Source organism: Equus przewalskii, chromosome 12, assembly GCF_037783145.1.
Source record: "Equus przewalskii isolate Varuska chromosome 12, EquPr2, whole genome shotgun sequence".
In the NCBI taxonomy this organism is placed as follows: domain Eukaryota; kingdom Metazoa; phylum Chordata; class Mammalia; order Perissodactyla; family Equidae; genus Equus; species Equus przewalskii.
Window position 1 is genome coordinate 33966705 of NC_091842.1, and position 27477 is coordinate 33994181.

At 36.7% G+C, this 27477-nt stretch overlaps 1 protein-coding gene and 1 long non-coding RNA gene across 14 annotated transcripts in view; one reads left to right on the plus strand and one right to left on the minus strand.

Annotated features, from left to right (window-relative positions):
• Positions 1–735: 735 nt before the first annotated feature.
• Positions 736–27477, minus strand: part of ATF7IP2 (activating transcription factor 7 interacting protein 2) — a 57288-nt gene continuing 30546 nt past the window's right edge. For all 13 annotated transcript variants that reach the window (XM_070566784.1, XM_070566789.1, XM_070566791.1 and 10 more), the window contains 5 exons: positions 13248–13318; positions 12131–12192; positions 11646–11715; positions 2676–2761; positions 736–1754 (listed from right to left, as the gene is read on the minus strand). In XM_070566784.1, the coding sequence (XP_070422885.1) occupies positions 1341–1754; positions 2676–2761; positions 11646–11715; positions 12131–12192; positions 13248–13318 (703 nt within the window). In that variant the 3' untranslated portion in view covers positions 736–1340. The remainder of the gene's footprint in view (positions 1755–2675; positions 2762–11645; positions 11716–12130; positions 12193–13247; positions 13319–27477) is intronic.
• LOC139074777 (uncharacterized) lies at positions 20472–26092 on the plus strand. Its single transcript, XR_011524522.1, has 2 exons — positions 20472–20608; positions 25839–26092. It is a non-coding gene; the product is annotated as an uncharacterized lncRNA (long non-coding RNA).

Sequence of the window (27477 nt, forward strand, 5' to 3'; positions counted from 1 at the left end):
AATCCTGTCTAGGGTGTCAAGTCTGGGCTCCGCTGAGTGAGAGAATGTCTAGTCTGCATCCACCCAAGGGCGCAGTCCTCTCCCGAGCGACGCCACCTGTGTGCTGCAGGGTGCCCCACTGCCTGAGCCCGAATGAGGCATCACAGAGGGCAGCTCCCTTGTCATCTTCAGTTCAGAACCTGGCACTTTCTTTAACGCTTTAAAATGTAAAGAAACAGGAGACCAAAAAATAACAGCTTTATTTATGACTGAAGATGTAAAGGTAGTCACAAAATGCCGAGAACCATTCCCTGTTCACTTCTTTAGAGGCTCTGCAGCCTGAACTTTCACTATGTACCAGGAAAGAGTGCCTCTCTTGAGCAGATTATCTTTTACGCTAACAGTTATTTTTCTGTTTTTCAATGTCTCAGTATTGGTTACCCAGTTTGTCCCACTGGGCCCTGACTTACACTTATCTAGTCTGTTCACTCGTTGAATTTCTTGGGCTCCTTGTGCTGGCCACAGCTTCCCCTCGGTGCTCCCTCAGATGGAGGTATGCACAGGACACATCTCCTGGGGCCCCTCATTGCTTATATTCTCTCTCCGAGTGATGATGGCAGCCAGGAAACGAGCAAAGGGTCGCATTAGGGAATCAGCAAATTAAAGCCTTAAATCTAAGGCACACAACTCCATTTTCCTCCACTGAATAAATAATGCTTTCCTAAGTGATACCATATGTTTTGCATGTACAGCACACAATGTTCAACTAATTTTATTATACACATATACGTATACAAACAGATTTAGGGAAAACCTCCAGGCTGTTTTCCCCAAATGATTGACACAGTCAAAAAGCGGGGGTGCGGGCACAAATTAGTAGCCCTTAGACTTTGAACAGAATGAGAAGACATGGGCTTTCACAAAATCTGGGTGGAGATGCACCCCAGGGATGACCTGGCCTCAGCGAACCGCTGACTTTTCCTGTATCTATACTGACCACAGGCAGGTCACTGAAAGCTGACTGTCAACACAGGAACGGTGGCTGCCTGTACCCTGGTCTGCCATGCAGCTCCACAGTCAACAAAGTTGCTGCTCACACAGCTTAGCGACAGGGGTCCATGGTAGTGCATAGTAGATGTTTCAGAATATATCCATTCGAAGTACTTATTGAATGCAAATCAGAAATTCATAAACTAGAGGCCGCTTACAACACACGGAAGAGGACTGTCCCTGTACAAAGGGCTCACACTCTGTACTGGCCCTGCAAGATGGCAGTAGTGTTAGAGGAGCACTGCCCACAACTCCAATATGGAAAACAAAACAAAATCTAGCACAATATGTAATTACTGAAGGCTCTTCCTTTAGGTGAGATTTTCAGAAAACCCAGGGATAGATTTTATATCACAAAATGGTCCATATCGCCCAAAAATGTCTTTTGATTGGACGGTAAAATAGTATTTGTTGTAAGTTAAAAATTGAGATAGAGTACAGGCCATTGGGAGTGGTAACGCTTTAATTTCTCCAATTTTCTTCCAACTCAACTTATTGCTAGGGTTCTCATGGCACAGGAAGAGGTGGTAGCTTTCCACAGGAGCACACTTGGGATTGATTTTGGTGATGTTCCAAGTCAGGGCGATGCCCCTGGGTCTCAGCACCCGCTTCACTTTGAGCTCAGGCTTCTGAGGAGGAAGCGTGTCCCGGATTTTGTCTACCAGTTCAGGCAGCAGTGGTGGTGGTTCTGGGAGAGGGGGAAGGTGCTCAAAGGACTCAAGAACCTGAAAACACATTTATAAAAAGTTTAGTGAGTTGGATCGGTGGGTTCTTGATTATTTTAAAGTGGTCAACTGCATTTCTACAATACATAGTTCCCATTCCTCAATCCATCTCTCAAAATTATAAGAACAATAGGATGCTTCAAGAACAGGTGAGGCTGGGCCAGCTCGGTGGCATGGTGGTGAAGTTTGCACTCTGCTTTGGTGGCTCGGGGTTCATGGGTTCCGATCCTGGGTGTGGACCTAGCACTGCTCATCAAGTCACGCTGTGGCAGTGTCCCACATACAAAGTAGAGGAGGACTGGCACAGATGTTAGCTCAGCAACAATCTTCCTCAAACAAAAAGAGGAAGATTGGCAACAGACGTTAGCTCAGGGTCGCTCTACCTCAAGTGCAAAGAGGAAGCTTGGCAACGGATGTTAGCTCAGGGTGAATCTTCCTCACCAAAAAAAGAACATGTGAGGCTAGATCCGGTCTTTTCAAGCATGAGCTTCTTCTGGAGTTAAGATTTCTGTACTCTGGAATCTCACTATTCCAGAGTGGGTTAGGTCTCAGACATTCTGGATAAATATTCCATCTCATTTCCAAACTGCATTCTTAAACACTTGCCAATTGACACGAAAAGTGTGAGTGTATGAGGACATCCATTTCCCTCCACCTTCATCAACACGGTTATTACTCTTAGAACAAAAATCTCTTCCAATATGATGGGTTAAAAAATGCATTTTAATTTCTGTAGTTTCTGGAAAATTCAATTAAATTATTTTAATTGTGTAAATAAGTAGACTCACAATAGCACATTCAAAAGGGCACATTAAAGTGCTTTGTAAGCTGAATCGTGACCGAAATGTTTCTTCATGGGTAAATGGGGACTTCTGCTCAATTTGGAATGACTGCTCCTTACGGAGCATTTCCTATCAGTACCTGGGCTGCATTTTGTGCCACGGGGCTTCTCTCCTCTGAGATTGAAACAGCTTTCATAGGTGACTCCAGGGTGGATACTGGGCTCACTGTGAACAACACAAGGTTTAAGAAGTAAAATTCACCTATAATAATCAATCCTATAGCCTTGAAGCAAAGAAGGGTTTATGTCTCGGGTGGTAATTAAATGTGAACTAACATTACGAAAACTGTGAAATAAGAAGATAAACTTTTGATAAAAGTTTAAGATCTAAAGGTATTAAATATAGAGAATTTTCCTTTAATGTGACAAAAATTCCCCTCTTAAGGTAAATACTTAAGTCATTATGCAACTGGAAAGTAGGAAAAATTACGCATGGAAGAGGGATCCCCGCTCAGTGGTCTCAGAGGGAGATTCTGCTCTGTTAGGTCAACAGGAATGTAAACAGAGAGCCGTTTACAAGAATGGTTTGAAAACATCTGGGAGACTTCAGCTGGGGATGGTAAGAAAGGGGGCTTCAGGTTGTAAAGTAGTAGGGCTGGGTAGCTAAAATTTCAGGAGTTTGTACACACCTAGTAAGTAGTAGAAACCATTTCAGATCCATTGTGTGTGCAGTGATGTAACTGTTGAACACAGTTTGTGAATCTCCCCAAATGAAATTTCTTTTACTTATATATTTCTTTTGACTGACAAGGATAATCAAGATTTTGCATTGTGTTTCAAAGTTAATTTATTAATAACTTTATGTACTGGGGTTAAAAAACTTTTTAAGAAGACATAATGACTTTATGGTTTGAACTGTAAGAGAGTCTGCACAGCCTTTTTAACTGGTTTGATTAATTAGAACTAGATTTGCGAAATCATAATCTTCAAGTTAATCATCACACAAGAGCTGATACAAATAACCCCCTTTAAATTTTCAAGTGAACAATTTCACACACTCACAAAAATCTAATGAATATAACTTCCCTTAACGAACATTCCTTCTTTCAAGGTACTAAGTCAAGAGGCCCCTGGCAAATTAAAAGGGACTCAGACAAGAACTCAATTTTATGATGATAAGAAGAGACAAAACAGGACTTTTATCCCAAACCAGTTAATGTTTACATCCTTCGTGTCATCAATGCCAGTGTCTTGTAAATACTCTCCAGCTTTTATCCTTCATCTATATAAAAATGAATGATTACTTCAGTGCTCTGTATTCTCAAAGCACTAGTAGCCGGTACCTCATTATTTTAACGGTTCTCATTAAATCGCTAGGTGAGAACTGTGGCCATTGGTTTCAACTTAACCCTTTGGTTTTTGACCTTCCAGATCCTTTGCTGCATGTATATCACATGTGGACACACATATTCACCCATGTAAGTATTTGTATTATAAAAATGATTCTTAAAGTTTGGATTTTTTGGGTCCAGCCCCGTGGCCAAGTGGTTAAGTTCACGTGCTCCACTTCAGCGGCCCAGGGTTCTGCTGGTTTGGATCCTGGGCGCGGACCTAGCACCGCTCATCAGGCCATGCTGAGGTGGCACCCCACATGCCACAACTAGAAGGAACCACAACTAAAATATACAACTATGTACTGGGGGGCTTTGGGAAGAAGGAAACATTTAAAAAAATTTTTTAAATAAGTAAAGTTTGGATTTTTAAAAGAATTATTCAGATATAATTTACATGCAATAGAATGTACCCATTTAAAATATGCAATTCTTTTGAGTTTTGACAAATGTACACTTGTGAAACCATCACCAAAATCAAGACACTGTTTTTATTACCCCAAAAGTTCTTTAGTACCCCTTCTCAGTCAATCCCTCTCTCACCTTTGGCTCCATGAAATCATAGGTCTGGTGTCACTAAACATTAGATTTGCCTTTTCTAGAATTTCATATGAATCAAATCACATAGTAGGTAGAATTCTTTTGCCCAGGATAATGTTTCTGAGATTCATCCGTGTTGTTGCGTAAAATAACATTTTGTTCATTTTTACTGTTAAGTCCTATTTAGCTCTAGAGAGATGCCACAACCTACTTGTCCATTCATCTGTTTATGGATATTTGGGGGGTTTCTTTCTTTTTTTTTTTTTTTTTAAAGATTGGCACCTGAGCTAACATCTGTTGCCAATCTTCTTTTTTTTCTTCTTCTTCTCCCCAAAGCTCCCCAGTACATAGTTGTATATTCTAGTTGTAGGTCCTTCTGATTGTGCTATGTGGGACGCCACCTCAGCATGGCTTGATGAACGGTGCCATGTCCACACCCAGGATCTGAACTGGTGAAACCCTGGGCTACCGAAGCGGAGCATGAGAACTCAACCACTTGGCCACAGGGCTGGCCCCTGGGCTGTTTCTAGTTTGGGACTACTAAGAATAAACTTGCTATGACCATTTGTGTAGAAGTCTTTGTGCAGATGTAAGTTCTTGTTTCTCTTGGTAAATACATAAGAGTGGAATAATAGTATCATATGGTTAGACTATACTTGATATTTTGAGAAACTGCCACACCACTTCCAAAGTGGTTTTTCCATTTTCCATTCCTACCAGCAAAGTATGAGAATTCTAGTTGCTCCATATCCTTGCCAATACTTTGTATATTTTCAGTTGTTTTCATTTGAGGCATTCTAGTGGATATGTTGTGGTATCTCACCATGGTCTTAATTTCCCTAATGAATAATGATGTTGAAGATGTCTTCTTGAGCTTATTTGCCATCCCCCATCTTCTCTACTCAAGGTCATCTACTTGCCTTGGGTTTAACTTGTCTTTTTTTCATAGCATCTTAAGGTAGAAGCTTAGACTGTTCATTTTAGACTTCCCATTTTTTCCAATATAAACATTTAATGCTAGTGATTTCCCTCTAAGCACTGCTTTAGTTGCGTCCCTCAAATTTTGATATGCTGTTTTCATCTTCATTCAGTTCAAAATATTTTTAAATTTCCCATTCGAATTCTTCTTTGACTCATGGGTTATTTAGAAATGTGTTTAGTTTCCAAATATCTATGGTTTTCCAGCTATCTTTCTGTTATTCATTACTAATTTAATTACGTTGAGTCAGAGAACATACTCTGAATGATTACAGTGCTGTTAAATGTACTGAGACTAGTTTAATGGTCCAGAACCTGCTCTATCTTACTATACGTTTCATATGCACTTAAAAAGAATGAGTACTCTGCTGTGGTTGAGTGTTTTATAAATGTCAATTAGGTTAAGTTGGTTGATAGTGTTGTTCAAGCTTCTCTAACTTTACTGACTTTCTGTCTATATATTGTATCAATTACTGAGAACGGAGCGTTGGAACCTCCAATTATAATTGTTTACTTTTCTATTTATCATTTCAGTCCTATCAGTTTTTGCATCAGGAATTTTGAAGTTCTACCATTAAGTGCATATACATGTAGGTTTACTATGTCTTCCTGATGAAAAGACTACTTTATCATTATGAAACCGCCTTCTTTATCCCTGGTAACATTCCTCGTTCTGAAGTCTATTTGATAATAATACAGTCATTCCAGCTTCCTTATGATTAGCGTTTATATGTTTTTGTGTTATCTCCTTCCATCCTCTTAATATTAACCTAGCCACAGATTTATCCTGAAACTGCGCCATACAGTTATCATGGCGTTGGTCTTTGTCATCCAGTCCAACAATGACTGCTTTTTAAAGGAGTGTTTAGACCATTTACACTTATTCTAATTATCAATATGGTCGGATTTAAATGTACCATCTTGCCTTTTGTTCTCTATTAGTCTTATTTTTTCTTTTCTTTTTTGTGGCATCTCAACTGAGTATTTTAGAAATCCCATTTTATCTCCACTATTGGTTTATTAGCTATACTTCCACTTAAAAGAAACTACTGCTCTAGGCACTACCATATGAACCTTTAATAACTTACTATAGTCTATCTTCAAATAACATTATACTAATATAATGTAAGACCCTTACAGCAGCATACTTCCATTCCTCAGATCATCTTTTGCACTAGTGTCATACATTAATGTAGTACAAAAATCCACAATCTGGTGTGGTATCCCTTTGTGTAGATCCACATTCCATCTGATATCATTCCCTTTTGCTTGAAGAACTTCCTTTACTTCTTTTTCTTTTTTTTGTGAGGCAGATTGGCCCTGAGCTAACATCTGTTGCCAACCGTCCTCTTTTTGCTTGAGGAAGACTGTCGCTGAGCTAACCTGTGGCAATCTCCCTCTAGTTGATGTGGGATGCCACCACAGCATGGCTTGACAAGCAGTGCTGGGTCTGCACCTGAGATCTGAACCCGCGAACCCTGCCGAAGGAGAGCACACGAACTTAAACACTATGCCACCGGGCCGGCCCCAGAACTTCCTTTATTTTTGATAGTGAAGGTTTGCTGGCAACAAATTGTGTTTCTCTGAAAAAGTCTTGGTTTTGCTTTCATTTCTGAAAGATATATTTCCTAGATATAGAATTCTAGGTTGACAGTTATTTTCTGTGAGCTTTTTAATGATGTCATTTGATTGTCTTTTGGTTTGCATAGTTCCCATTGAGAAAAGTGGATTTTTCGTTCTTCTGTACATATCTTGTTTTTCTCCTTATTGCTTTTCAGGACTTGATTATGATACGTTGTGATATGGTTTTCCCTATATTTATCCTGCTTGGACTTCACTGAAGTTCTTGATTATGTGGGTTTGTACTTTTCATTAAATTGGAAGGCTTCTCACCATACATGTGTGTTAGACCACTTGATATTGTCTCACAGTTCACTAAAGGTCTAACTTCTTTCTCTCTAGTCTTTTCTTAATCTTTCTTTAATTTGGATAGTTTCTTTCCAAACTATTTGGGTCAGGTGCTACTTCTTCCAGTATACCAATGTGTTTTCCTTCTTTGGTGTCTAAATATGCTGTTTATTCCATCCACTGAACTTCAAGTATTTTCTTTTTTTACATTTGGTTCTATTTTACATCTTTTATTTCTCTTCTTTTGTTCCTGTTTTCTTCCAAATCTTTAAGCATATTTCCATCAGCTCTTTTAAAGTCCTTGTCTGTTAATTCTGTCATCTCTAAGTTTGTTTCTATTGACTGATTTTTCCCCTGGTCATGGATCCCATTTCTCTTCTTATTTCCAGTGATTTTTTTAATCAGATGATGGATATTATGAATTTTGCTTGGTTGTGTGTTGAATTCTGTTGTTTTCTTTTAACAGACAGTGGGCTTTGTGTGATAACCCACTGAGTTACTTGATCCTTTCAAAGCTTGATCCTTTCAAAGCTTGTGTTTTAGGTTTTATTAGGGCAAGGCTGGAACTGCCTTTGCTGTAAGATGAGTTCACACCCAGCTTAAAAATCTGCCACTACAGCTGGTCAGAACTGAAACATTCCCCACCTCGGTTTGAGTTCTGGAAATTGTTCAGCAGAAAGGTCCTTGGGTCATTCTTTGCCCAAATTCGTGGAGTTTCATTCCATGTATATGTGGCTTAATATTATGGCAAAGACTCAAGAGGACTCCTATGCTAACATCTTGGAACTCTTTCTCTGAGTGGCTTCCTCATTCTGATAGTACTCTTCCCTTCATTCCAGTTGACTCAGTCTCTGAATGCAAATTTGTGTCTCCTCACCTCAGCAAGACAACCATTCTCTACTTGGGATCTCCTTCACTGCACCATAGTCTAGGAAGAAAGCTGGGGCGATCAGTAGGGCTCATCTCATTCATTTCCCTTCTCTCTGGGTCTGCAGTCCTGTATTGTAATATCTGAAAAGTTTTTTCTTGGATCTTATTTCTTCTATCTTGTTTAGTTGTCTAGTTGTTCACTGCAGAAAAGTTAAGTCTGGTCCCATTTATTCCATGATGACTCTACTTTTACATAGATACTTTCATAATGTTTTTCTCTTGTTATGTTATTAACCTGTTTACATCAATACATGGACTACTTCTCCAACATTATTTTTAATGGCTGAATATTACTACACCATATACACCAAATTTGTGCAGGTAACCCATTATTTCTAGAAATTTAAGGTTTTCTTTCAAAGTTTTGTTTTTCACAAATAGCGTTGCAATGAACATTTGCATACTTCCCTATACACTGCAGGTTCCTGAGGTAACTATTCAAAGAATTTTTGGGAGCTGATCCTGTGGCCGGGTGGTTAAGTTCGCGTGCTCTGCTTCGGCGGCCCAGGGTTTTGCCAGTTTGGATCCTGGGCGTAGACCTAGCACTGCTCATCAAGCCATGCTGAGGCGGCGTTCCACATGCCACAACTAAAAGGACCCACAACTAAAATGTACAACTATGTACTGGGGGGCTTTGGGGAGAAGAAGTAAAAAAAAAAAAAAAAAGAATTTTTAGGTCAAAAGTCTTGCATATTTGTAAAGTTTCTGATGTTGACAAAATGTTGTCCAGAAAGATTAATTTACACTCCCATTCACAGTATATAAACTTACATTTCCTCTAAAACTTGTTAGTGGAAAATCTGCTGCATTAACGCAACTTTTTTGGGAATGTATACTATGTGCCAAGCGCTATGCTAAAAGAACAGAAATATACAGATTAATACAGACAGCAATGCTGCTGAAAAGAATTTCAAGACTTTTTAGGGAGACAGATGTTTAAAGAAACAATTACAGAACAATGTGATAAAGCTATAATATAGGTAGGCACAAAATACCAAAGGGAGGGGGGTAAGGAATGCCAATTTCTGCCTGGAAGGAACAGTTCAGCACAAGTGTCTAAACTGAATATTAAAGGATGAAAAGTAGGGTCACCAGACAAGTCTGGGGAGGTGCAGAGGAGAGAGCCTGCCTGGCCAAGAGAACCACATATGGAGAGATGGTAAGGAGAGAAGCAGCACCACCTGCTGATAAGCTCTTAAACTGCAGGTACAGAATTTTCAGAAGATAAAGCTAGAAAAGTTTCCAGGGTTTACGTCACTAAAGATTCTCTATGTCTTCCTAAGGAGTTTCCATTTTATCCTAAAGACAAAAATATAATCAGATCTGTATATATGAAATAATATTTTAGTGGCAATTTGGAAGATTCATTAGAAGCAGTAAATTAGGGCAGAAAAGAGAGTTACTAAGTTATGGCAATAGACCAGGCTAAAGGAGATGGAATTCTGCAATAGGGAAATCTGTGGACCAGATCTGTTAGTGAGACTGAGTCTCCATATCAGCGTGCAGGACTCCAGGCTTTGAACTTTTTCTGACCCCGTCTTATTCTCATCCATGTGCTTTCTAGAAACGCTTAGAATTGCAAGTAGGCAAGCTAATCAGTAAACAGTAGAAAGAATAAGTTGTTAGGAGAAAATTTATGTCCCCTGCCGGTAACTGTTCCTTCTGTCTCAGATAAGGAAGCAACTGATCTTTTCTTAGATTCTTCAGGAATGTCATATTCGTCATCCATCAGCAGACCCGAAATGCTTTGTCGATGGAGAGGTGCCCAAGAGTCTGTGGTCATCCATCACCTGAAGTTCCTGAGCCCCCTCCCCAATCCCCATTTGCCTTACATAAGTCGTTTCCAAATCAGTCCCCTTTAAGATGGTTTTTTTGGGATGATAGTCCACCATCTTCCAGTCAGTTAGCTCATCGCTTACTAAAGTTCTTTCTCTACCACCGCCTTGCCTCTTGACTAACCGGCTTTTATCTTGCAGTGAACAGATCGAGCCCTTGCTCAGTAACATTAGCTTTTCAGACAGAACTCATGGGCTTGAAAACTGACTAGATAGTGGAATGAGGCAAATTTAAGAGTTGAAAGTAACTCTTCCACTTGTGGCTTGGTAAATTAGGGGAGCTGGTGATACCATTTATCAAGCCTGTGAACACGGGAAACAGCCCAAGTTTGACTAATTATACTTGTTCAGAATTGGACATTCTACAAGATGGACTCATGCTACCATGAGTTAGCACCATGAGTTAGCGTAATCTACCTGTCCAAGTGCTGCATTGCAAACTAAAGCCCCCAAGTGAGACGTATGACATTTTGCTAAGCACTGAATGCATCTGTATTCTTACTTCTTAATTTACTGTATCTAAAATCCTGTATCATGTAGTTTAGAAACAATTTAGTAATCTTACTCATTAAAAAGTAACTTTGATTACTTAATTATGGACTTCAATTCATTTTTCAAATTTATATTTCTAATCATCTTCATGAAACTGGAAACTGATGGGTTTTAAAATTCTATCGTGAGGTACCTGGAGATTCCAATGTTCCAACTTTTGCTTGGATCCAGTTAAAAGGAGAGAAGGAACTGGACTATATATTTCCTATACTAATCTCCATTTTAAAAAATATTACATTTTTTTAACTAATGGTAAGAAGTGGAGTTCAAATGTTTTATCAAAAGAGTACTATAGACATTCAAATGCAGTTATTAGGAGATGAAACATTGTACCTGATTACCAGCCCCAGAGAACTGTGTTTTACTTCTTTTTGTTTGTCTGAGAAAGAGAGCACTGCTGTCACTCTCCTTCTACATTTTCACGTTATGGCCTAGCACCCTCTCACAGCCACTACTGTTAGGGTTAAGGAAAAAAGGTGCGTGCTACAGGTAGAAAAGAGATTCATAATAGCCCCAAATGACTGAGATGCCTTTAGTGAACAGACAAACTATCATACATCCATACCATGGAATACTACTCAGCAATAAAAAGGAATACTACTGGTACACACAACTTGGATGACCCTCAGGAGGAATTACACTAAGTGAAAGAAGCCAATCTCAGAAGGAGACATATTGTATCGTCACAGTTATGTAACATCCATGAAATAACATAATTCTAGTGGTGAGGAACAGATTAGTAGTTGCCAGGGATTGGGGGCAGGAAGGACGTTAAAAGGGTTAGCATGAGGGAGCCTAGTAGTGACAGAACAGTTGTGTAATTTGATTGTGGTGGCAGTTGCACAAATCTACACATGTGACAAACTGCACAGAGCTAAACACACACACTAATACACAAACAAACTTCACAAACGGGTCAAATGCACTGAGTTGTTAACCTTCCCTCTTTCTTAAAAAACAAAGACAAATCCTTTACCTGCAGTGCTGTCTGATGGGCCTTCTTTCGTCAGATCAATCACAGAATCCAGTTTGTTCTTCTCTACAGCCTGAAAAGTTGTCAAAAAAATAAGATTTTGCCTCAATGCAGAAAATGTTTTTTTAAAAATTAAACACATATCATTTTAAATTACCAGATTGAACACTCCATAAGTCTTTACAGTTTAATTTAACTCTACTCTGAAAGAGAAGCTTATGAAATGCTATATGGTTTCTGAGAATATGACTAAGCAGAGTCTAAATGAGCTACTCTGGTGAATAAGCACAGCTGTGAAATATGTTTATCATTAGCTGTTTGCTTTTCAATGTTTAAGCTGGACTGGAACCTGGTTACGCTGACTAGTCAGACATTAACTTCTCAGAGAGTGAATGACAAAGTGAAGTCATCCAACATGCAGCAACACTAAGTTCCTAGAACTAACATATTCAAGTAAGTAACATTCAGAGACAGTATTTATTACCTACCATAACTTCAGTTTCAGCATGAGGTGAATGGTTAGAATTTCCTGATGTAATTTTTCCAGTATCTGAAAGAAAATTATTCAAATATGAACATTTGACAAGTTTATTAAACTATTAAATATTTATGGACTTTGTTAATATATGAATGCTGAAACAATAATAATGGGGATACTTATTAACTGTGTATTATATAATCGGAAAAAGTAACTTAATTGACCTTACCTATTCCAAAAACTGAGGAACCAGTGCAAAAATAACCAAAATCTAATTTTGGTTTGAGAGATTCTGTCCTTCTGTAACTTTACAACTATATTAGTAACCCCTTTTTGAAACTCTATCTGTAAATTAATAGAGCAGTTGAGGAAATAAACTTGGAAATGTACACATATTTTATACACAGTAGCTTGAGACCAAACTACCTGAGATGACTGAGGAGCATTCATCCTAGAACCAGTAGAAAGCCTCAGATAAATATAACTATTTGATTCACAATCTTAATAGCCCAAACCATGGGGACAATTAAGTAGCTATATAAGCAGAGGCAAAACTTTCCGAAATTAAGATGCAAATATTCTAATTCAGGAAAAAATGAAAAGAAAATGAGGAATTTTGAATGAGAAATTATGGACCAACAAGGTAGCTGTTTTAATAGCAAATTTATTGGAAATCTGAGGTTAAAAATTATTACAGAAATATCCTAAGACTGAAACTCTAAAGGGCAACAAGGTACTATCTTAAACAAATTATAAGATAACTTAATAGATAAAACGAAAAGACAAACAAAAAACCCCAACGCTACCACCAACACAGGCCAGAGCAAACAAGTAAAAATAATGCATATGAAAGGTACGTAGTTTTATAGCTTACAAAGCCATTAAATAAGTAAAGAAACAAAAAGCCATAAATTGATAAACAAAAGGTTAAAAAGAAACCTTCAATTATATTAAGGCATCATTTATTTATCCTGGTAATATTAATCACAGATATAAATTAAAACATTTTTGACAGGAGAATCAAAACTTCATTTTATTAAAAGATAATATTCAATTCTCTATTTTAAACAAATAGCGATTTGAAGCTTTTTGATTTGATAGATCATATTTTAATCAACTTAAGATACCTGTTGGATTTGATGTAATTGGAGGTGTCAAATTAGGGCTTTCCACAGAAATCAACATAACATCATCGTTACTAAAATGATAAAAAAAAATTAAGAACAAAATAAACTAAACATGCATTAAGCTTAAACAAGAAATCAATGGTTAGAATTCTTCTAACTTAACATTATATAACTGACATGTTTTAATTTAACAATTGTGGGAGGTGGAACGGAGATGATAAAACCAAATACCCAAGAAACCCGGGTATTAGTAATTAATTATATGACCAAAAGTTCATGGATATCCAATAATAATGGACCCTTAAAACTTAGTAGAGATGTATTTACAATGAACCCAAATATACAATCTATAAGTATACAATATAGATAAATACACAAAATATACAAAAGTCACTCTAGCACACATACTTGCCTTCATAACTGAAAGAAATCCATTAAGACACTTTGACTCTTACAGATACAGGACTATAACAAATAAAGCTATTAAAAAATCGTTTCTGCCACTATCTACATTATATCACTATAGTAGCAACATTTACCTAACACTTACTAAACTGAAGCAATGATGGTATGTGATGCTGATTATGGTTACAGAATATCCTGAGTCAGAAGATTGTCTTCTATTCCCATTTGACTCTGACTCTCCTTTTATGAGTATGACATTTAATCAAAATTTTTGTTAAGAAAATCTTGACACTGGAGCCAGCCCCATGGCCTAGTGGTTAAGTTCCCGCTTTGGTGGCCTGGGTTTGTGGTCCGGATCCCAGGCGTGGACCTACACTACTCATCAGCCATGTTGTGGCAGTGACCACATATAAAATAGAGGAAGATTGGCATAGATGTTAGCTCAGGGCTAATCTTCCTCAGCAAAAAAAAAAAAAGAAGAAGAAGAAAGGAAAAAAATGAAATCTTCACACAAATTTCATTAAGGCCATAAAATTGCTAGATGAATTTTCTATACACCATTTTAATATTTAGCTTTTGTATTTAGGTCTATGATCCATTTCAAGGTATTTTTGTATATGGTGTGAGGTTACTGTTGAGGTTCACTTTTCCCCTCTGGTTATTCCAGTATTTTGTTGAAAAGACTATCTTCTCCCCATTAAATTACCTTGGCATCTTTGTTGAAAACCAATGGACCGTATGTCCTAATGGACTCTCTAATCTGTCCATTGATTTATATGTCTACCTTTATGTCAACACCACTGTCTTAATAAAGCTTTTAATAAGTCTTGAACTCACGTAGTGTATGTCTTCCAACTTTGTTCTTCTTTTATAACATTGTTTTCATCCAGGTCTTTTGCATTTCACATAAATTTTTGATCACCTAATGGCTACCAGGAGTTTGACTGAGATTGCATCAAATGTATAGAACAATTTGGTTGAAGTAGCATCAATAATGAATTTTCTGATTTGTGAACACGGCCTATCTCACCATATATTTAGGTCTCCTTTAATTTTTTATATTTGAACTTTTAAAATTAATTAATGAACTCATTTTGAGCAGTTTTAGTCTTACAGAAAAATTGAGTGGCAAGCACAGAGAGTCCCATATACCCCCATCCCCAAACAACCTCTCCCACTATCAAAATCCTGTACCCTGGTGGCATGCTTGTTACAACTGATGAACCCACACTGACACATCATCATCACCCAAAGTCCAGAGTTTATAATAGGGTTCACTCTTAGTGTTGTACATTGTGTGGGTTTTAACAGATGTATAATGATATGTATCTGCTGTCATGGTATCATACAGAACAGTTTCACTGCCCTAAAAATCCCCTGTGCTCCATCTAGTCATCCCTCCCTGATAACCCTTGACAATATTTGACCTTTTTACTGTCCTCATAGATTTGCCTTTTCTAGAATGTCATATAGGTGGAATCATACATTATTGAGCCTTCTCAGATTGGTTTCTTTCACTTAATAATATGCTTTAAAGCTTCCTCCATGTTGTTTCATAGCTCACTTCCTTTTTAGCGCTGAATAATATTCCGTTGTTTGAATGCACTACAGTTGAGTTATCCATTCACCTACTGAACGACCTCTTGGTTGCTTCTATGTTTTGGCAATTGTGAATAAAATTGCATTTTATACGATTCCGTTTTCTTTCTTAGCATATCAATTATACTTCTTTTTTCTAGTGGTTGTCCTAGAATTTGCAATGTACATTTTCAACTAATCCAAGTCCAGAATTTTTGGTTGCTGGTTTTGTTCTCCCAACACCTTAATTTCACTCCACTACCTTTCTGCTTACATAATTTCTAAGAAGTCAGACATAAGGTGTTTTTTCCTCTGGTTTCTTGCAGTATTTTATCTTTGATTTTCTGAAGTTTAAATATATGTTCAGGTGGAGTTTTCTTAGTCTTTATCGTGCTTGGTGTTCTCTGAGCTTCCTGGATCGATGGCTTGGTGTCTAACATTAACTTAGTCATTTTGCTTCAAATATTGCTTCTGTTCCTTTCTTTTTTCCTTCTGGAATTCTCATTATGCATATCTTACTCCTTTTGTAGTTGTCCCAAGTTCTTGGACATTCTGGGTTGTTTTCTTTTTTTATCTTCTTTCCCATGGCTTTTCTGTTTTGGAAGTTTCTGTTGCCATATTCTCAAGCTCAGTGAGTCTTTCCTCAGCTGTGTCTATTCTAATGAGCCCATCAAAGGCATTCTTCAATTCTGTTAGTGTTTTTTACCTCAAGCATTTCTTTTCTTAGAATTTCCACTCTCCACTTACATTATCCACCTGGTCTTGCATTTTGTCTACTTTTTCCATTAGAGCTCACAGCATCTTAATCATAGTTTTTCTAAATCCCGAGTCTGACCATTCAAACGTTCCAGCCATATCTGACTCTGGTTCTGATGCTTGATTCAGTCTCTCCAAACTGTGTTATTTGCCTTTTAGTATGTCTTGCAATTTTTTGTTAAAAGGTGACATGACCTACTGGGTAAAAGCAACAATGGTATACAGGCCTTTAGTAATATAATGGCAAGATGTAGGGGGAGGGGAAGCATTCTAGTAGTCCCCTGATTAGGTCTCAGTCTTTCAGGGAGCCTGTGCCCCTGGAGTGTGAACTTCACTAGTGCTGCTCATTCCCCTCACCCCACTTAGGTGGAACAAGATGGCTAGAGGGGGTTAGGGTTAGGTATTTCCCTCCCTCCATGTGGAAGGCCAGAGGGAGCAGGAGCTGGATATTTCCTTTCCCCCAGGTAAGTTAAGCTCTGCTAATAGTTTCTCTTTAGGGCAGGCCTCGTTAAAAACAGACTGCTCTGGTGTATTTCAAAAGGTTCCTTTTACACCTTCTCGCTGCTGGAAGCTCGAGGGGATTTTTCTCCAATAGTTTCCGTGAGGACCTGGCAGAGCTCCTGGAGACAAAACTCTCAAAACTGTGGGGACCCCCTATAATTGCCCCCCTCCATGGAGTTTTTAACTCTCAGATTTGTCTACTCTGAGCCTCCAGCCGTTAGTTTAGGTTTTCCTTCCCCAGCACTGGTTCCCATGGAGATTTCTGCTCATGGGTTTCTGCTCCAGTTCCACTATAGTGTGATTCTGTTTCCGCCTGTTTCTCTCTCCAGTTTGTGGGGCAGCAGTGTACTCTGTGACCTTACTTCGTTGATGGATCTAAGAAGAGTCACTGATTTTTTTTTCAGTTTGTTCAGCTTTTTATTTGTTGTTAGAATGGAGTGATAACTCCCTACACACTGGACCAGAAATCTGAAGTCTGCTTTGTAGTTTTTGGAGTACATCTTATAGATATTTTGGTATTTTTATCCCTAGGTATATCATGTTCTTTGATATTATTGTAAATGGTATTGATGTTAAATTTCAAGTTCAAACTGTTTGTTGCCTGTACATAAAAATACTAGAGAAATAGTATGAAATATATACACACACCACATAGTATAGAGGAATAGTATAATATATACACACATATATACCCTATACAGAAACACAGAAAAATATTTTATATTTATCCACATATTTATAATTTCCAGCACTCTTCATTGCCTTATCTTTGCATAGATCCAAATTTCCATCTGGTATTATTTCTCTTCTGCCCGAAGAACTTCTTTTAACACTTCTTATAGTGCAGGTCTGCTGCTGAGGAATTCTTTCACTTTTCTTTTAGTATGAAAAAGTTATTTTTCCCTACAGGTTTGATTTTTTTCACTGTGTAGAAATTTGAATGGACAGTTTTTCTTTCAATGTTTTAGAGATCTCCCTCCATTTCAATACTTTAGAGATCTCTAGTTTGCACAGCTGACAGCAAGAAGTCTCCTCATCTTATTTTTTGTTCCTTTCTGTGTAATGTGTCTTTCCCCCCCGGCTGCTTTTAAGATTTCCTTCTCACCACTGACTTTCAGCAATCTGATTATGATATGATTTTCCTTTATGCTTCTTCTGCTTAGGTTTGTTCTTTTTTTTTTCTCTCTTTTTATATTTGTGGGTTTAAGGTTTTCACCAAATTTGGAAAAATATTAGGCGCTATATTTTTATGCCCCCCCCCACCCTCTCCAATGATGTATATATTAGACTGCTTCATACTCTTCCACAGGTCTCTGATACTCTGTTCATTTCTCCCCCCATGCTTTTGTTTGAACAGATTCTATTGCTATTTCACTGAATTTTTTTTAAACAAAAATCAGTATCTATTACGTTGTTAATCCTATCCAATGTAGTTTTCACTTTAGTTATTGTCTTTTTCATCTTGAGAAGTTCAATCTGGATCTTTTTATTACATCTTCCATTTCTCTCATGATGTTCATATTTTCTTCTACATTGTTCAATATGACGAGTATACTGATAATAGTTGTTTTATGTTGTTGTCTGCTAAGTCATTAACTATATTATTTCTAGCATTTCAATTTTCTCCTTGTTATGGGCTATACTTTTTGCTATTCTGCATGCATGTAATTTTTTATTAGATGTCAGACATTGTAAAATTTACACTGTTGGATGATCTTTCATTCTTTCAAAGAGTTTTGGACTTTGTTCTGGCATGCAGTTAAACTACTCAGGATTAGTTTGATTCCTTTGAGTCTTTTTAGCTTTTTTGGGTGGGTCCATCGCAGTCTTTAGACTAACTGAGCCCTACTACAGCTACACCCATCTAAGGACTCTATCTGTGGTTCTAAGATATATGATAAGTCTCTTCCTTATAGCCAGTGGGAAAGCAACATGTTCCCAGGCCTGTGCAACTTCCAGGAAACGTCTGGCTTTCTTTTCAATGGTTCTTTCTCCAGTCTCTTGTAGTTTCATCCTCTGCATGTATAGATCTGTATCTAGCCGATGATTCAAGGGGTTCCCTCTGCAGATCTTCAGAGCTGTATCTTTATACAATTTCCTCTCTTCATTGTCCTGCCTCACAAATTCTAGCCAACTTAGACTGCCCCATCTCTGCTCTAAATGCAGTCAGACCACTAGGCTGTTGGGCTCCTCCTGGCCCTGCTCTTCTACCTGGGAAACGCCTCCAGGCAGCAGGCTGGCACAATGGTAGGGGGCATTTGTTTGCCATCTCCAAGAAATCATAGTCTTGTGCTCTCTGTTGAACAGTGTCTGAACACAATTCTTTTTCTTTTTTAGGCTGGTTTTCTAGTTGTTTACAGCAAAAGAACAATTCCTGTAGCAGTTAATACTTCAGGCAGAAGGAGACATTTTCTACATATTCATTTTCATTTTGTGAGTCAACTGTTTTGCATGTACATTTTTAAACACAGATTTAATTCAATAATTTTTCCCATTATCAAATTTATCAATAAGAGATTCTGACAATAGCCATTATTTCTAAGTTCGATAAAGAAAAACAAATGTTCAGATCTCAATTTTATCAAGAATATTTTATTCTCCTTATCCGTCTTTGGCCTCTCACAAAACTTACAAACTTTATTTTATCTATATTTTTTCCTACTAGTAATACTCATCACATGGATGTGGGACTGATAGCTATATTTACTTTGTTGCTTAACTACAAGAAAACCACAAGCAATTCTTCATATGTTTATTATACTAGTCAAAATCTCTTATCAATCTCAAAATTCTTCATTTAGTATTTCTGTATTTCTAATATTTCTTAATATTTTGACTTGCTGCTCTAGTTCATCAAATATGCTTTTATTTAGGAGTCTAAGAATCTAAGCAGAAAGACTTTAAACAGCAGAGTGAAAGTTCTGGCAATCTCACTGGGCTGAGGAGGTAAGGGTTAAGACCTGAGACCCACCAAGGTGGAGGGGCCCTGGTGAACACTCCAAGCTTTCAGCTGGAATTCATGGAAGGCTGTGTCTTAAGAGCCAAATAGCTGGAGGTAGAAGGAGACTTACCAAAATAACAGCAAGCCTCAATTTATGCCATTCCCTGAGTAGATGAGGCCATTAGGCCCTACTCTATCTGGCCGAGGAGAGAATACACTTTGCCTATAGGGAGATGATATCATTTAGAGCCTCACCAATTTTTCAGAAATTATCAAGCAGGCCAACAGATAGAAACACCAGAAACTGACCAAAAACCAAAAGAAGCAGCTTAGATGATCCAGATACTGGCGTTACAAAACAAGGGCGTTACCAAAATCTGATTAATAGCTTAAAGAATACTAAGGAAAGATGGAGAAAATAGTTAAAATCAGATGGAACATTCAGCAGAAAAGCAGAATCTATGAAAAAAAGACTACACTGAAATTAAGAGGAGTCAGTTCACATAAAGACACTATTAGGGAAGCGGAGAGAAGTGAAGAGGAAAAAAATATTTATAGTAAATATATCTAACAAAAAACTTGAGAAAAGACAGGTAACTCAAAAGCAAAACATGCAAAAGTCTTAGAGAAACTTCACAAAAGAAGATACGCAAGTGGCTAACAAACATAAAAGTGTGCTTAACTTCATTACTAGAAGTAAATACAAATTCAAACCAATACGTAATGCTATAAACATACCAGCATGGCTAAAATGAAAAAAGCAGATAATGTCAAGTATTGACGTGGATATTCAGCAACAAAAACCTCATGTACTTTCAGTGGGAGTATAAGTTGGTACAATTTCTTTGGTAAAGTGGTAGTATCCATTAATCCTGAAAAATACACATATCCTATAACCTACCAATTCTATTTCCAGGCAAATGCCCAACAGAAATGTACATATGTACATTTACCAAAAGACATGTAAAGAATGTTCATAGCAGCACCATTCATAATTTCCCCAATCTGCAAGCAACCCAGATGCCAATTAACAGTTGTGAATGGGTAAACTGTGGTATATTCATATGATGGACATCATTTGGCAATGCGAATGAACAAATTATTGCTGCTAAGCCAACAGCAAGGATGAATCTCACAACGCATAATATTGGGCAAAAGAAGCAAGCCACCAAAGAGTTCAGTGAGTATGATTCCATTCATATAAATGTTAAGAGCAAAGAGAAACAACTTATGGTGTTGCTATTAATGCTTATCCTGAAAAATTCATTATAAATCTGCAAACTAAAGATTGGAATTTCATGAGCATTTAACGATATGTAACTTTCCACTGACTGCTACGAATGATGGCTCTTTTTTTTAATGCACCATGTGTGTGAGGAAAACTGAGGACAGTGATGATTTCCATGGTCATCTGGATGCACATAACATATGTTTCTACTTGCATTTTACCTTGGAGAAGAATTTCTGTGTCTAAAATTAGTAATTAAAATTCTGCAGTAATATTATAATGTAGTAGTTTAAGAACATGGGTTCTGGAGCCAAAGCCTGGCTCTGCCATTTACTAGCTGAGTGTTTGGGGCAAGAAACTCCACAGTTTCCTCATCTGTAAAAGAGGAATAAGTTTATTATTAAGATTATATGAATGTTAATAATGAGTAGGAAGGAGCATATGAAAATTAGTAGGAAATTTCTTAAAATACTGTGGCTGGTAACTGTTTCTTTCTCCTTTGTATTTTTCTCAACACTTCTTTGCATGAAATTCAACGTAAGACTTATTTTTTAGAAAATATTAATGTTTCATTCAATCAACACTAGTGAAGTGGTCGGTTCCTGGGTGCCTTAGACCTTGAGGCTTACTTTTCATCTTCAGAAATGACTACACATAAAGCCATTTTCTTCCTATTTAAGCAAGTTCCTTCTTCATTAAGTATGTGTTCTGGTTCATAAACCTTCCTTCTATGAGCTTCCTCAGCTCAGCTGTTACTGCCTTTCCCGTTTCCTTCACATTCTAAAAGGAAAAATGCTTAAACTTCTAAATCCAACCATTACTATAAACACAGAAAGTCAGTAGTGGCACTGATTCCTTCGGCACTTGGGATATCAGAATAAACAATTATAAAACCTCCTGGCTTTCTCTAGAGTTACAATAATGGGGGAACGACGTGTTCCTTTTTCTTTTTTAAAAGTTCCTTTATTTCTTAACATTTTAAAAAATTTAAAAATAAATTATATGCATACAAAAGTACACAAATTGCTATGTAGAATAGCTATGGTGGAGCCCCCCACACTTGAACAATCTGAGAAGCTATATTAAAAAATTTTAAGTAAAGAAAGAAAAAATAAGAATATCTGTTTGAAGACATTAGAAAGCTGTGATGGAAGCCAGGACTTAAGGAACTAAGATCCCAGAGAGGAGGAAGGTATAGAGAAGTGGGCTAGATACTTGCCATTGATGCTCCTCTCAAGGCAACTAAGCCATTCAGGAATACTAAGAATCTAAGCAGAAAGTGGCTGAGATCATAGTGGATAACGTCATTTAAAGCATCTACAATCTTCAATACACAATGTCCAATATTCAAACAAAAAAATTAGTAGGTGTAATAAGAAACAGGACAAAGATCAAAAATAGCAAATAAAAACAGAGCTCAAAGTGACCTAGATGTAAGAGTCTTAAGAAATAGATAAGAAAATAACAGATTAAAATGTTCAGAATACATGGATGACAAGATGAAAAATTTCACCAGAGAACTTGAATCTATCTATAAAAAAGAATCCATTGGAAAGGGGAGAACTGAAAATTAAGCAAACTGAAATTAAGCACTCAATACACATGGGTTTACCAGCCACTTGGATCCAGCTGAAAAGATGATTAATAAACTGGAAAATATTACTAGAAAATATCCAGACAGAAGCATAGAGCACAAAAAATATAGAGTGTACAGAGAAGCATGTAATTGAAATAGAAGGGGAGAACAGACAGAATGGCACAGAAGCAACATCTGAAGAGATAATGGCCAAGAATTTTCCAATGATGATGAAAGACATCAAATCACAGATTCAAGGACTACAAGCACTAATCAGGACAAATTAAAAAACAACCAACCTCCACCCACAAAAAAACTAGCATCACATAGTATACTGATGAAAACCAAAGTAGAATATCTTAAAGCAGCTAGAGAAACACAGCCATTTTCTTCAAAGAAGCAACAATAAGAGTGATGTCTAACTTTTCAACAGAAATTATAGAAGTCAGAAGACAATGTAATGACATCTTGAAAGTGCTGAAAGAAAAAAACTGCTAACCTACAATTCCATACACATGTTAAAATATCCTTGAAAAATAAAGACAAGAGCCAGCCCTGATGGTCTAGAGGTTAAAGTCTCACCACTTTGGTGGCCCAGGTTTGGTTCCTGGTTGTGGAACCACACCACTCGTCTGTCAGTAGCCATGCTGTGGCAGCGCCTCACGTAGAAGAACTAGAAGGACTTACAACTAGAACATACAACTAAGTACTGGGGCTTTGGGGAGAAAAAAAGAAAAACAGGAAGATTGGCAACAGACGTTAGCTCAGGGCAAATCTTTCCCAGCAAAAGAATAAAAAAAAAGTAAAGACAAAATGAAGTTATTTCCAGACAAAAACTGACAGAATTTATCTTGAGCAGAACTAAAAAAAGAAACGATACATGGAGTTCTTCAGGCAGGAGAAAAATTATCCCAGATGGAAAGATGAAAATATAGGAAGAAATAAAGAGCAACAGAAGGGTAAATATGTAGGTAACTCTAAATGAATAATGACTGTACAAAATAGTGATATTACTTTGTGAGATTTAAAATAATGTAATTAAAATGCATGAAAACAGAAAAGATGGGGAGAGCAGTAAATAAAGTATTCCAAGGTCAAGCATTGCCTACAAAATGGTAAAAGTAGCAGTTTATATTAGACTCTAATATTAGAGTCAAGAATCCATATCATGACCTTTGGGATAATTTATAAAGGAATAATGAAAGATGTATAATTAACAAGGTAATGGGGAATGGAAAAAAGAAAGATTAATCCAAAAGAAGGCTAAAATTAAGAGACAGACTAACAGACAGACACAGATAGATAGGGGGAAAAGGACCAAAAAAATAGATGGGACAAATAGAAAACAAGTAATAAGATTATAGTTATGAACCCAAATATACCAGAAAGATTACATTAAACATAAACAATCTAAATTTTCTAATTACTAGATAATTTTCAAATTGGATTAAAAATAATGTTCAATTTAATAAATAATTATGAAGTTAGCACCCACATAGCCGTCAATGACATAAACACATTTGCAATGATCAGCACTTCAGAAGCTGATGTGCTTCTATAACGATCTCATCAATCTCCTCCATCAATAACATGTGTGGTATTAATTTCCATTATACTCTTTAGATCTCCCATCTAGCTTTGAATTCCTCAATAGTCTACTTTTTCCTCTGGCTATTTTTGAACTTCACTTGAATGAAATCATACTATTCTTTTGTGTCTGCTTTTCAACAATGTGTTTGTGGGAGTAACTCACACTGTTGCATGTGATGGTAGTTCCTTCATTTTCGTTAATGTACAGAATTCCACTGTATGGATTTACTGCAATTTATTTTTGTTTTCAACTGCAGATGGACAATTTTTTCCTTCCAGTTGTTGGCTATTATGGAAAAAGCTCCTAGTAAACATTCCTATACATATATCCTATTGCACATGTGTGCATGTCTCCAGCTAAGGTTTATATCAAGGGATGGGGCTGCTAGGTCGAAGAATATTCAGATCTTCAGTATTTCTTGATAATGCCAAATTTCTTCTGAAGTACTATACCAATTTACTCACCCAATAACATAATATTAAATAAAACCAATCTGCTTTATTTCAAAACCTCACCAATACCTGGTATTGTCAGATTGTACAGTGTTTTACTTTTCCTTACCTGATATGCAATGGTATCTCACTGTGGTTTTAATTTGCATTTCCCTGATTACTAAGGAAGATGAGCACCTTTCCATATGTTTACTGGCCATGTGGAATTCCTCTTTGGTGAAGCAGAAGTACAGTCTTTTGCCCAGTTTTCTTTTGTATTATCTGGCTTTTACTCATTAACTCGCTGAAGTTCTTTATATATATTCTGGGTACTAGCCCTCTACAGGTTATGAGTGCTGCGAGTATCTTCTCCCACTCAATGGCCTGTCGTCTCACTATCTTTACAGTGCCTTTTGAGAAAAGAAGTTTCTAATTTTAATGTGGTAAAATTGATCAATTTTTTCTTTTATGGCAAGGATATTTGTGTCTTAAGAAATCTCTCCTTATCTGAAGTTCATGAAGACATTCTATATTACCTTTTAAAAGCTTGATGATATTTCTTTAGATATTTAGTTCCGTAATCCACGATATTCATTTTTACATATAGCCTGACATAGAGATCCAATTTCTTTCATATTTCTCCCAACATGAATAGCAAATTAATAGTACCATTTACTAAAAGTCAATAATTTCTCAAATGATCTGCCATACAGTCTCCATCACATACCACAGATACATACGTGCACAGGTTTCTGGACTCTGTTACACTGCTCTATTTCTATAGCACTTGCCAATATCACAGTGTCCTAATTACTGCTGTGATGACCCGACTTCTGATGGCAAATTCCTTCCACTTGTTTCTCTACTTAAAGGATATCTTGCCCTCTTAATCTACTGCATTTAAAATCAGCTTGTCAAGGTCTATAAAATTACACACTGGGAAACTGACGGAAATTGTAGTCTATAAATTAATTTGAACAAAAGTGAAAACATTTTATGATACTGCAATGTCTAAACCATAAACATAGTATATTTCTCCATTGAATTTCTCCTTAATATTTCTCAAAGTTTTGTGATTTTCTTCAGAGTAATTACAGGCCTTGTTAAATGGATTCCTAGGTACTTGATATGTTTGGTGCTACTGTAATGGTATTATATCTTTTTAAAATTTTCATTTCCTAATTGTTTATATTTGGTATATAGGAATACAATTGATTTCTTACATATTGAAGTTTGGCAATCTTGCTAAACTCTTATGAATCCTAATAATTCATCTATAAGTTCCTCTGAATTTCCTACATACATACCCAAGCATCCAAGAACAGTAATAATATTGTTGCTTTTTTTGAATCCTTTGTATTTTTACTTTTCTTTCATTTTTTTGCATTTTTGCATTAGCCAACATATCCAGTATAATGTTAAAGTGGTGATAGCAGGCATCCTTCTGTTTTGTATCTCAAAGGGAATATTTCCAGTATTTCACCATCAAATTTGTTTTAGAGTTTTTGTAGATAGTCTTTATCAAATTGAGGAAGTTACCTCCTATTCCAAGTTTGCCAAGAATTTGTCTTTAATTATAAACAGGTATTTTATCAAAACCTACACCTACTGTGAGCTGATGATGATTCTTCTCCCGGCAAATTACATTAATTGATTTATGATTACTGAACCAACGCTGCAGCATTCCTGGGACAAACTCAATTTTTATAGATTGTTGAACTTGGTTTACTTGTATCGTGTTTAGCATGTCTGCATCTATTTCGTGAGTAAAAGTAGACTGTAATTTTCCATTTCTGTAAAATTTCTAAATTGATTTTAGTAAAGTATCAGAGTTATACTAGATATCTAGTCTCATAAAATGAACTGAAGAATATTCCCTCTTTTTTAATTCTTTGGAAGAATTTGTTTAAAATTGGTGTTGTTTCTTCCTTAAATGTTTTATAAAACTCACCCTTGAATCCACCCATCAGGGTCACATTACACATTTGTTACACGTGTTCTCACACTCACTATGGGTTCAGAGAGCTGCCTGAAACAGTTTCATAAATCATAGGTTCTTTCTTCATTATAGAGCATAAGGTGGATTGTGCATATCATAGATACAAGCCACTGATAAATTTGACATATTAGTCTATAAAATGCTATTTTAAGGGTATCTTCACTTTTTCACTTCCATTACCAGCATTTTCTTTTTCTTTTTTGCCACTTTAGGAGTTTCAGCACATGCATGAACAAGGGTTAACAACAAAGACAATGAAATTTGACTCTTGCCTTCACCAACTAAATAAATGCCTTCTTCACAGCAGCTTCCTGGCTCAAAGCTAAAATGAGGGCCTCAATGTCATGGAATATTAGGGTTTTTTCCAAAGAGTCAAAGCTGCATGTAAATTCTCAAATACCAAGAATTTACTGTAAATGGTGTAGATCTCTAAGGCTTCTCTTTGTTTTATAGCATCCTGGAGTATGCATAGTTATTTGGGGGAAAGAGTGTTGTTCTTCAAACAATAGCATCCTTTAATTCACTCATTTTTGGTTATATATTTTCCCTTTTCTAAAAGCTGAGGAATAATTAACATATAAAAGTAAAACCACATGACATTTTAAGGAGTGGACGTTAAGAACAGATAAATAATATTGTAAAGTTCCAAAACTGTTAGAATTGCCAGTGAAGAGAATTCATTAAAGTGTCCCCCTCCACCTTGAACATCAATCCAGGCCGAGAATCACCAAAAATCTTTCTTTGTTAAACTAAACTGCCTCTTCCCTGCCAGCCCCAAATCTTTTAGACTAGATTGGAGATTAGGTGTCCCCCCTGCTTTGGACAAGTAAGTTGACCTTTTCACTCTAATTTGAAGTTACCATAATACTTTCAACATGCAGGGAACTAATTAAAGGCACTTTTTTCCTAGTCTTTCTTACTTTCGTAGTCGTCTTCTTCTGGGTAATTTTTTTAAACCACTGTTTCACAGGGCGTTGACTTTCTCCATATGTAGAATTGGAAAACTACTGGAGCGATCCAGTTGATCACTCTAGTCACCATACCAAAGACAGAGAGCATCACAATGAAAAACCTCATCATCTAACCAAGTCAAAATTTTATCTAGTACTCTTAAAACAATATTGATAAAAGCTTTGGAGAGCCAATTCCATTCGTCCATAAAAGACAAACATAGTGTTCATATAAAGTTTTAACTATTCTATACTTAACTGAGAAAAGGGTATA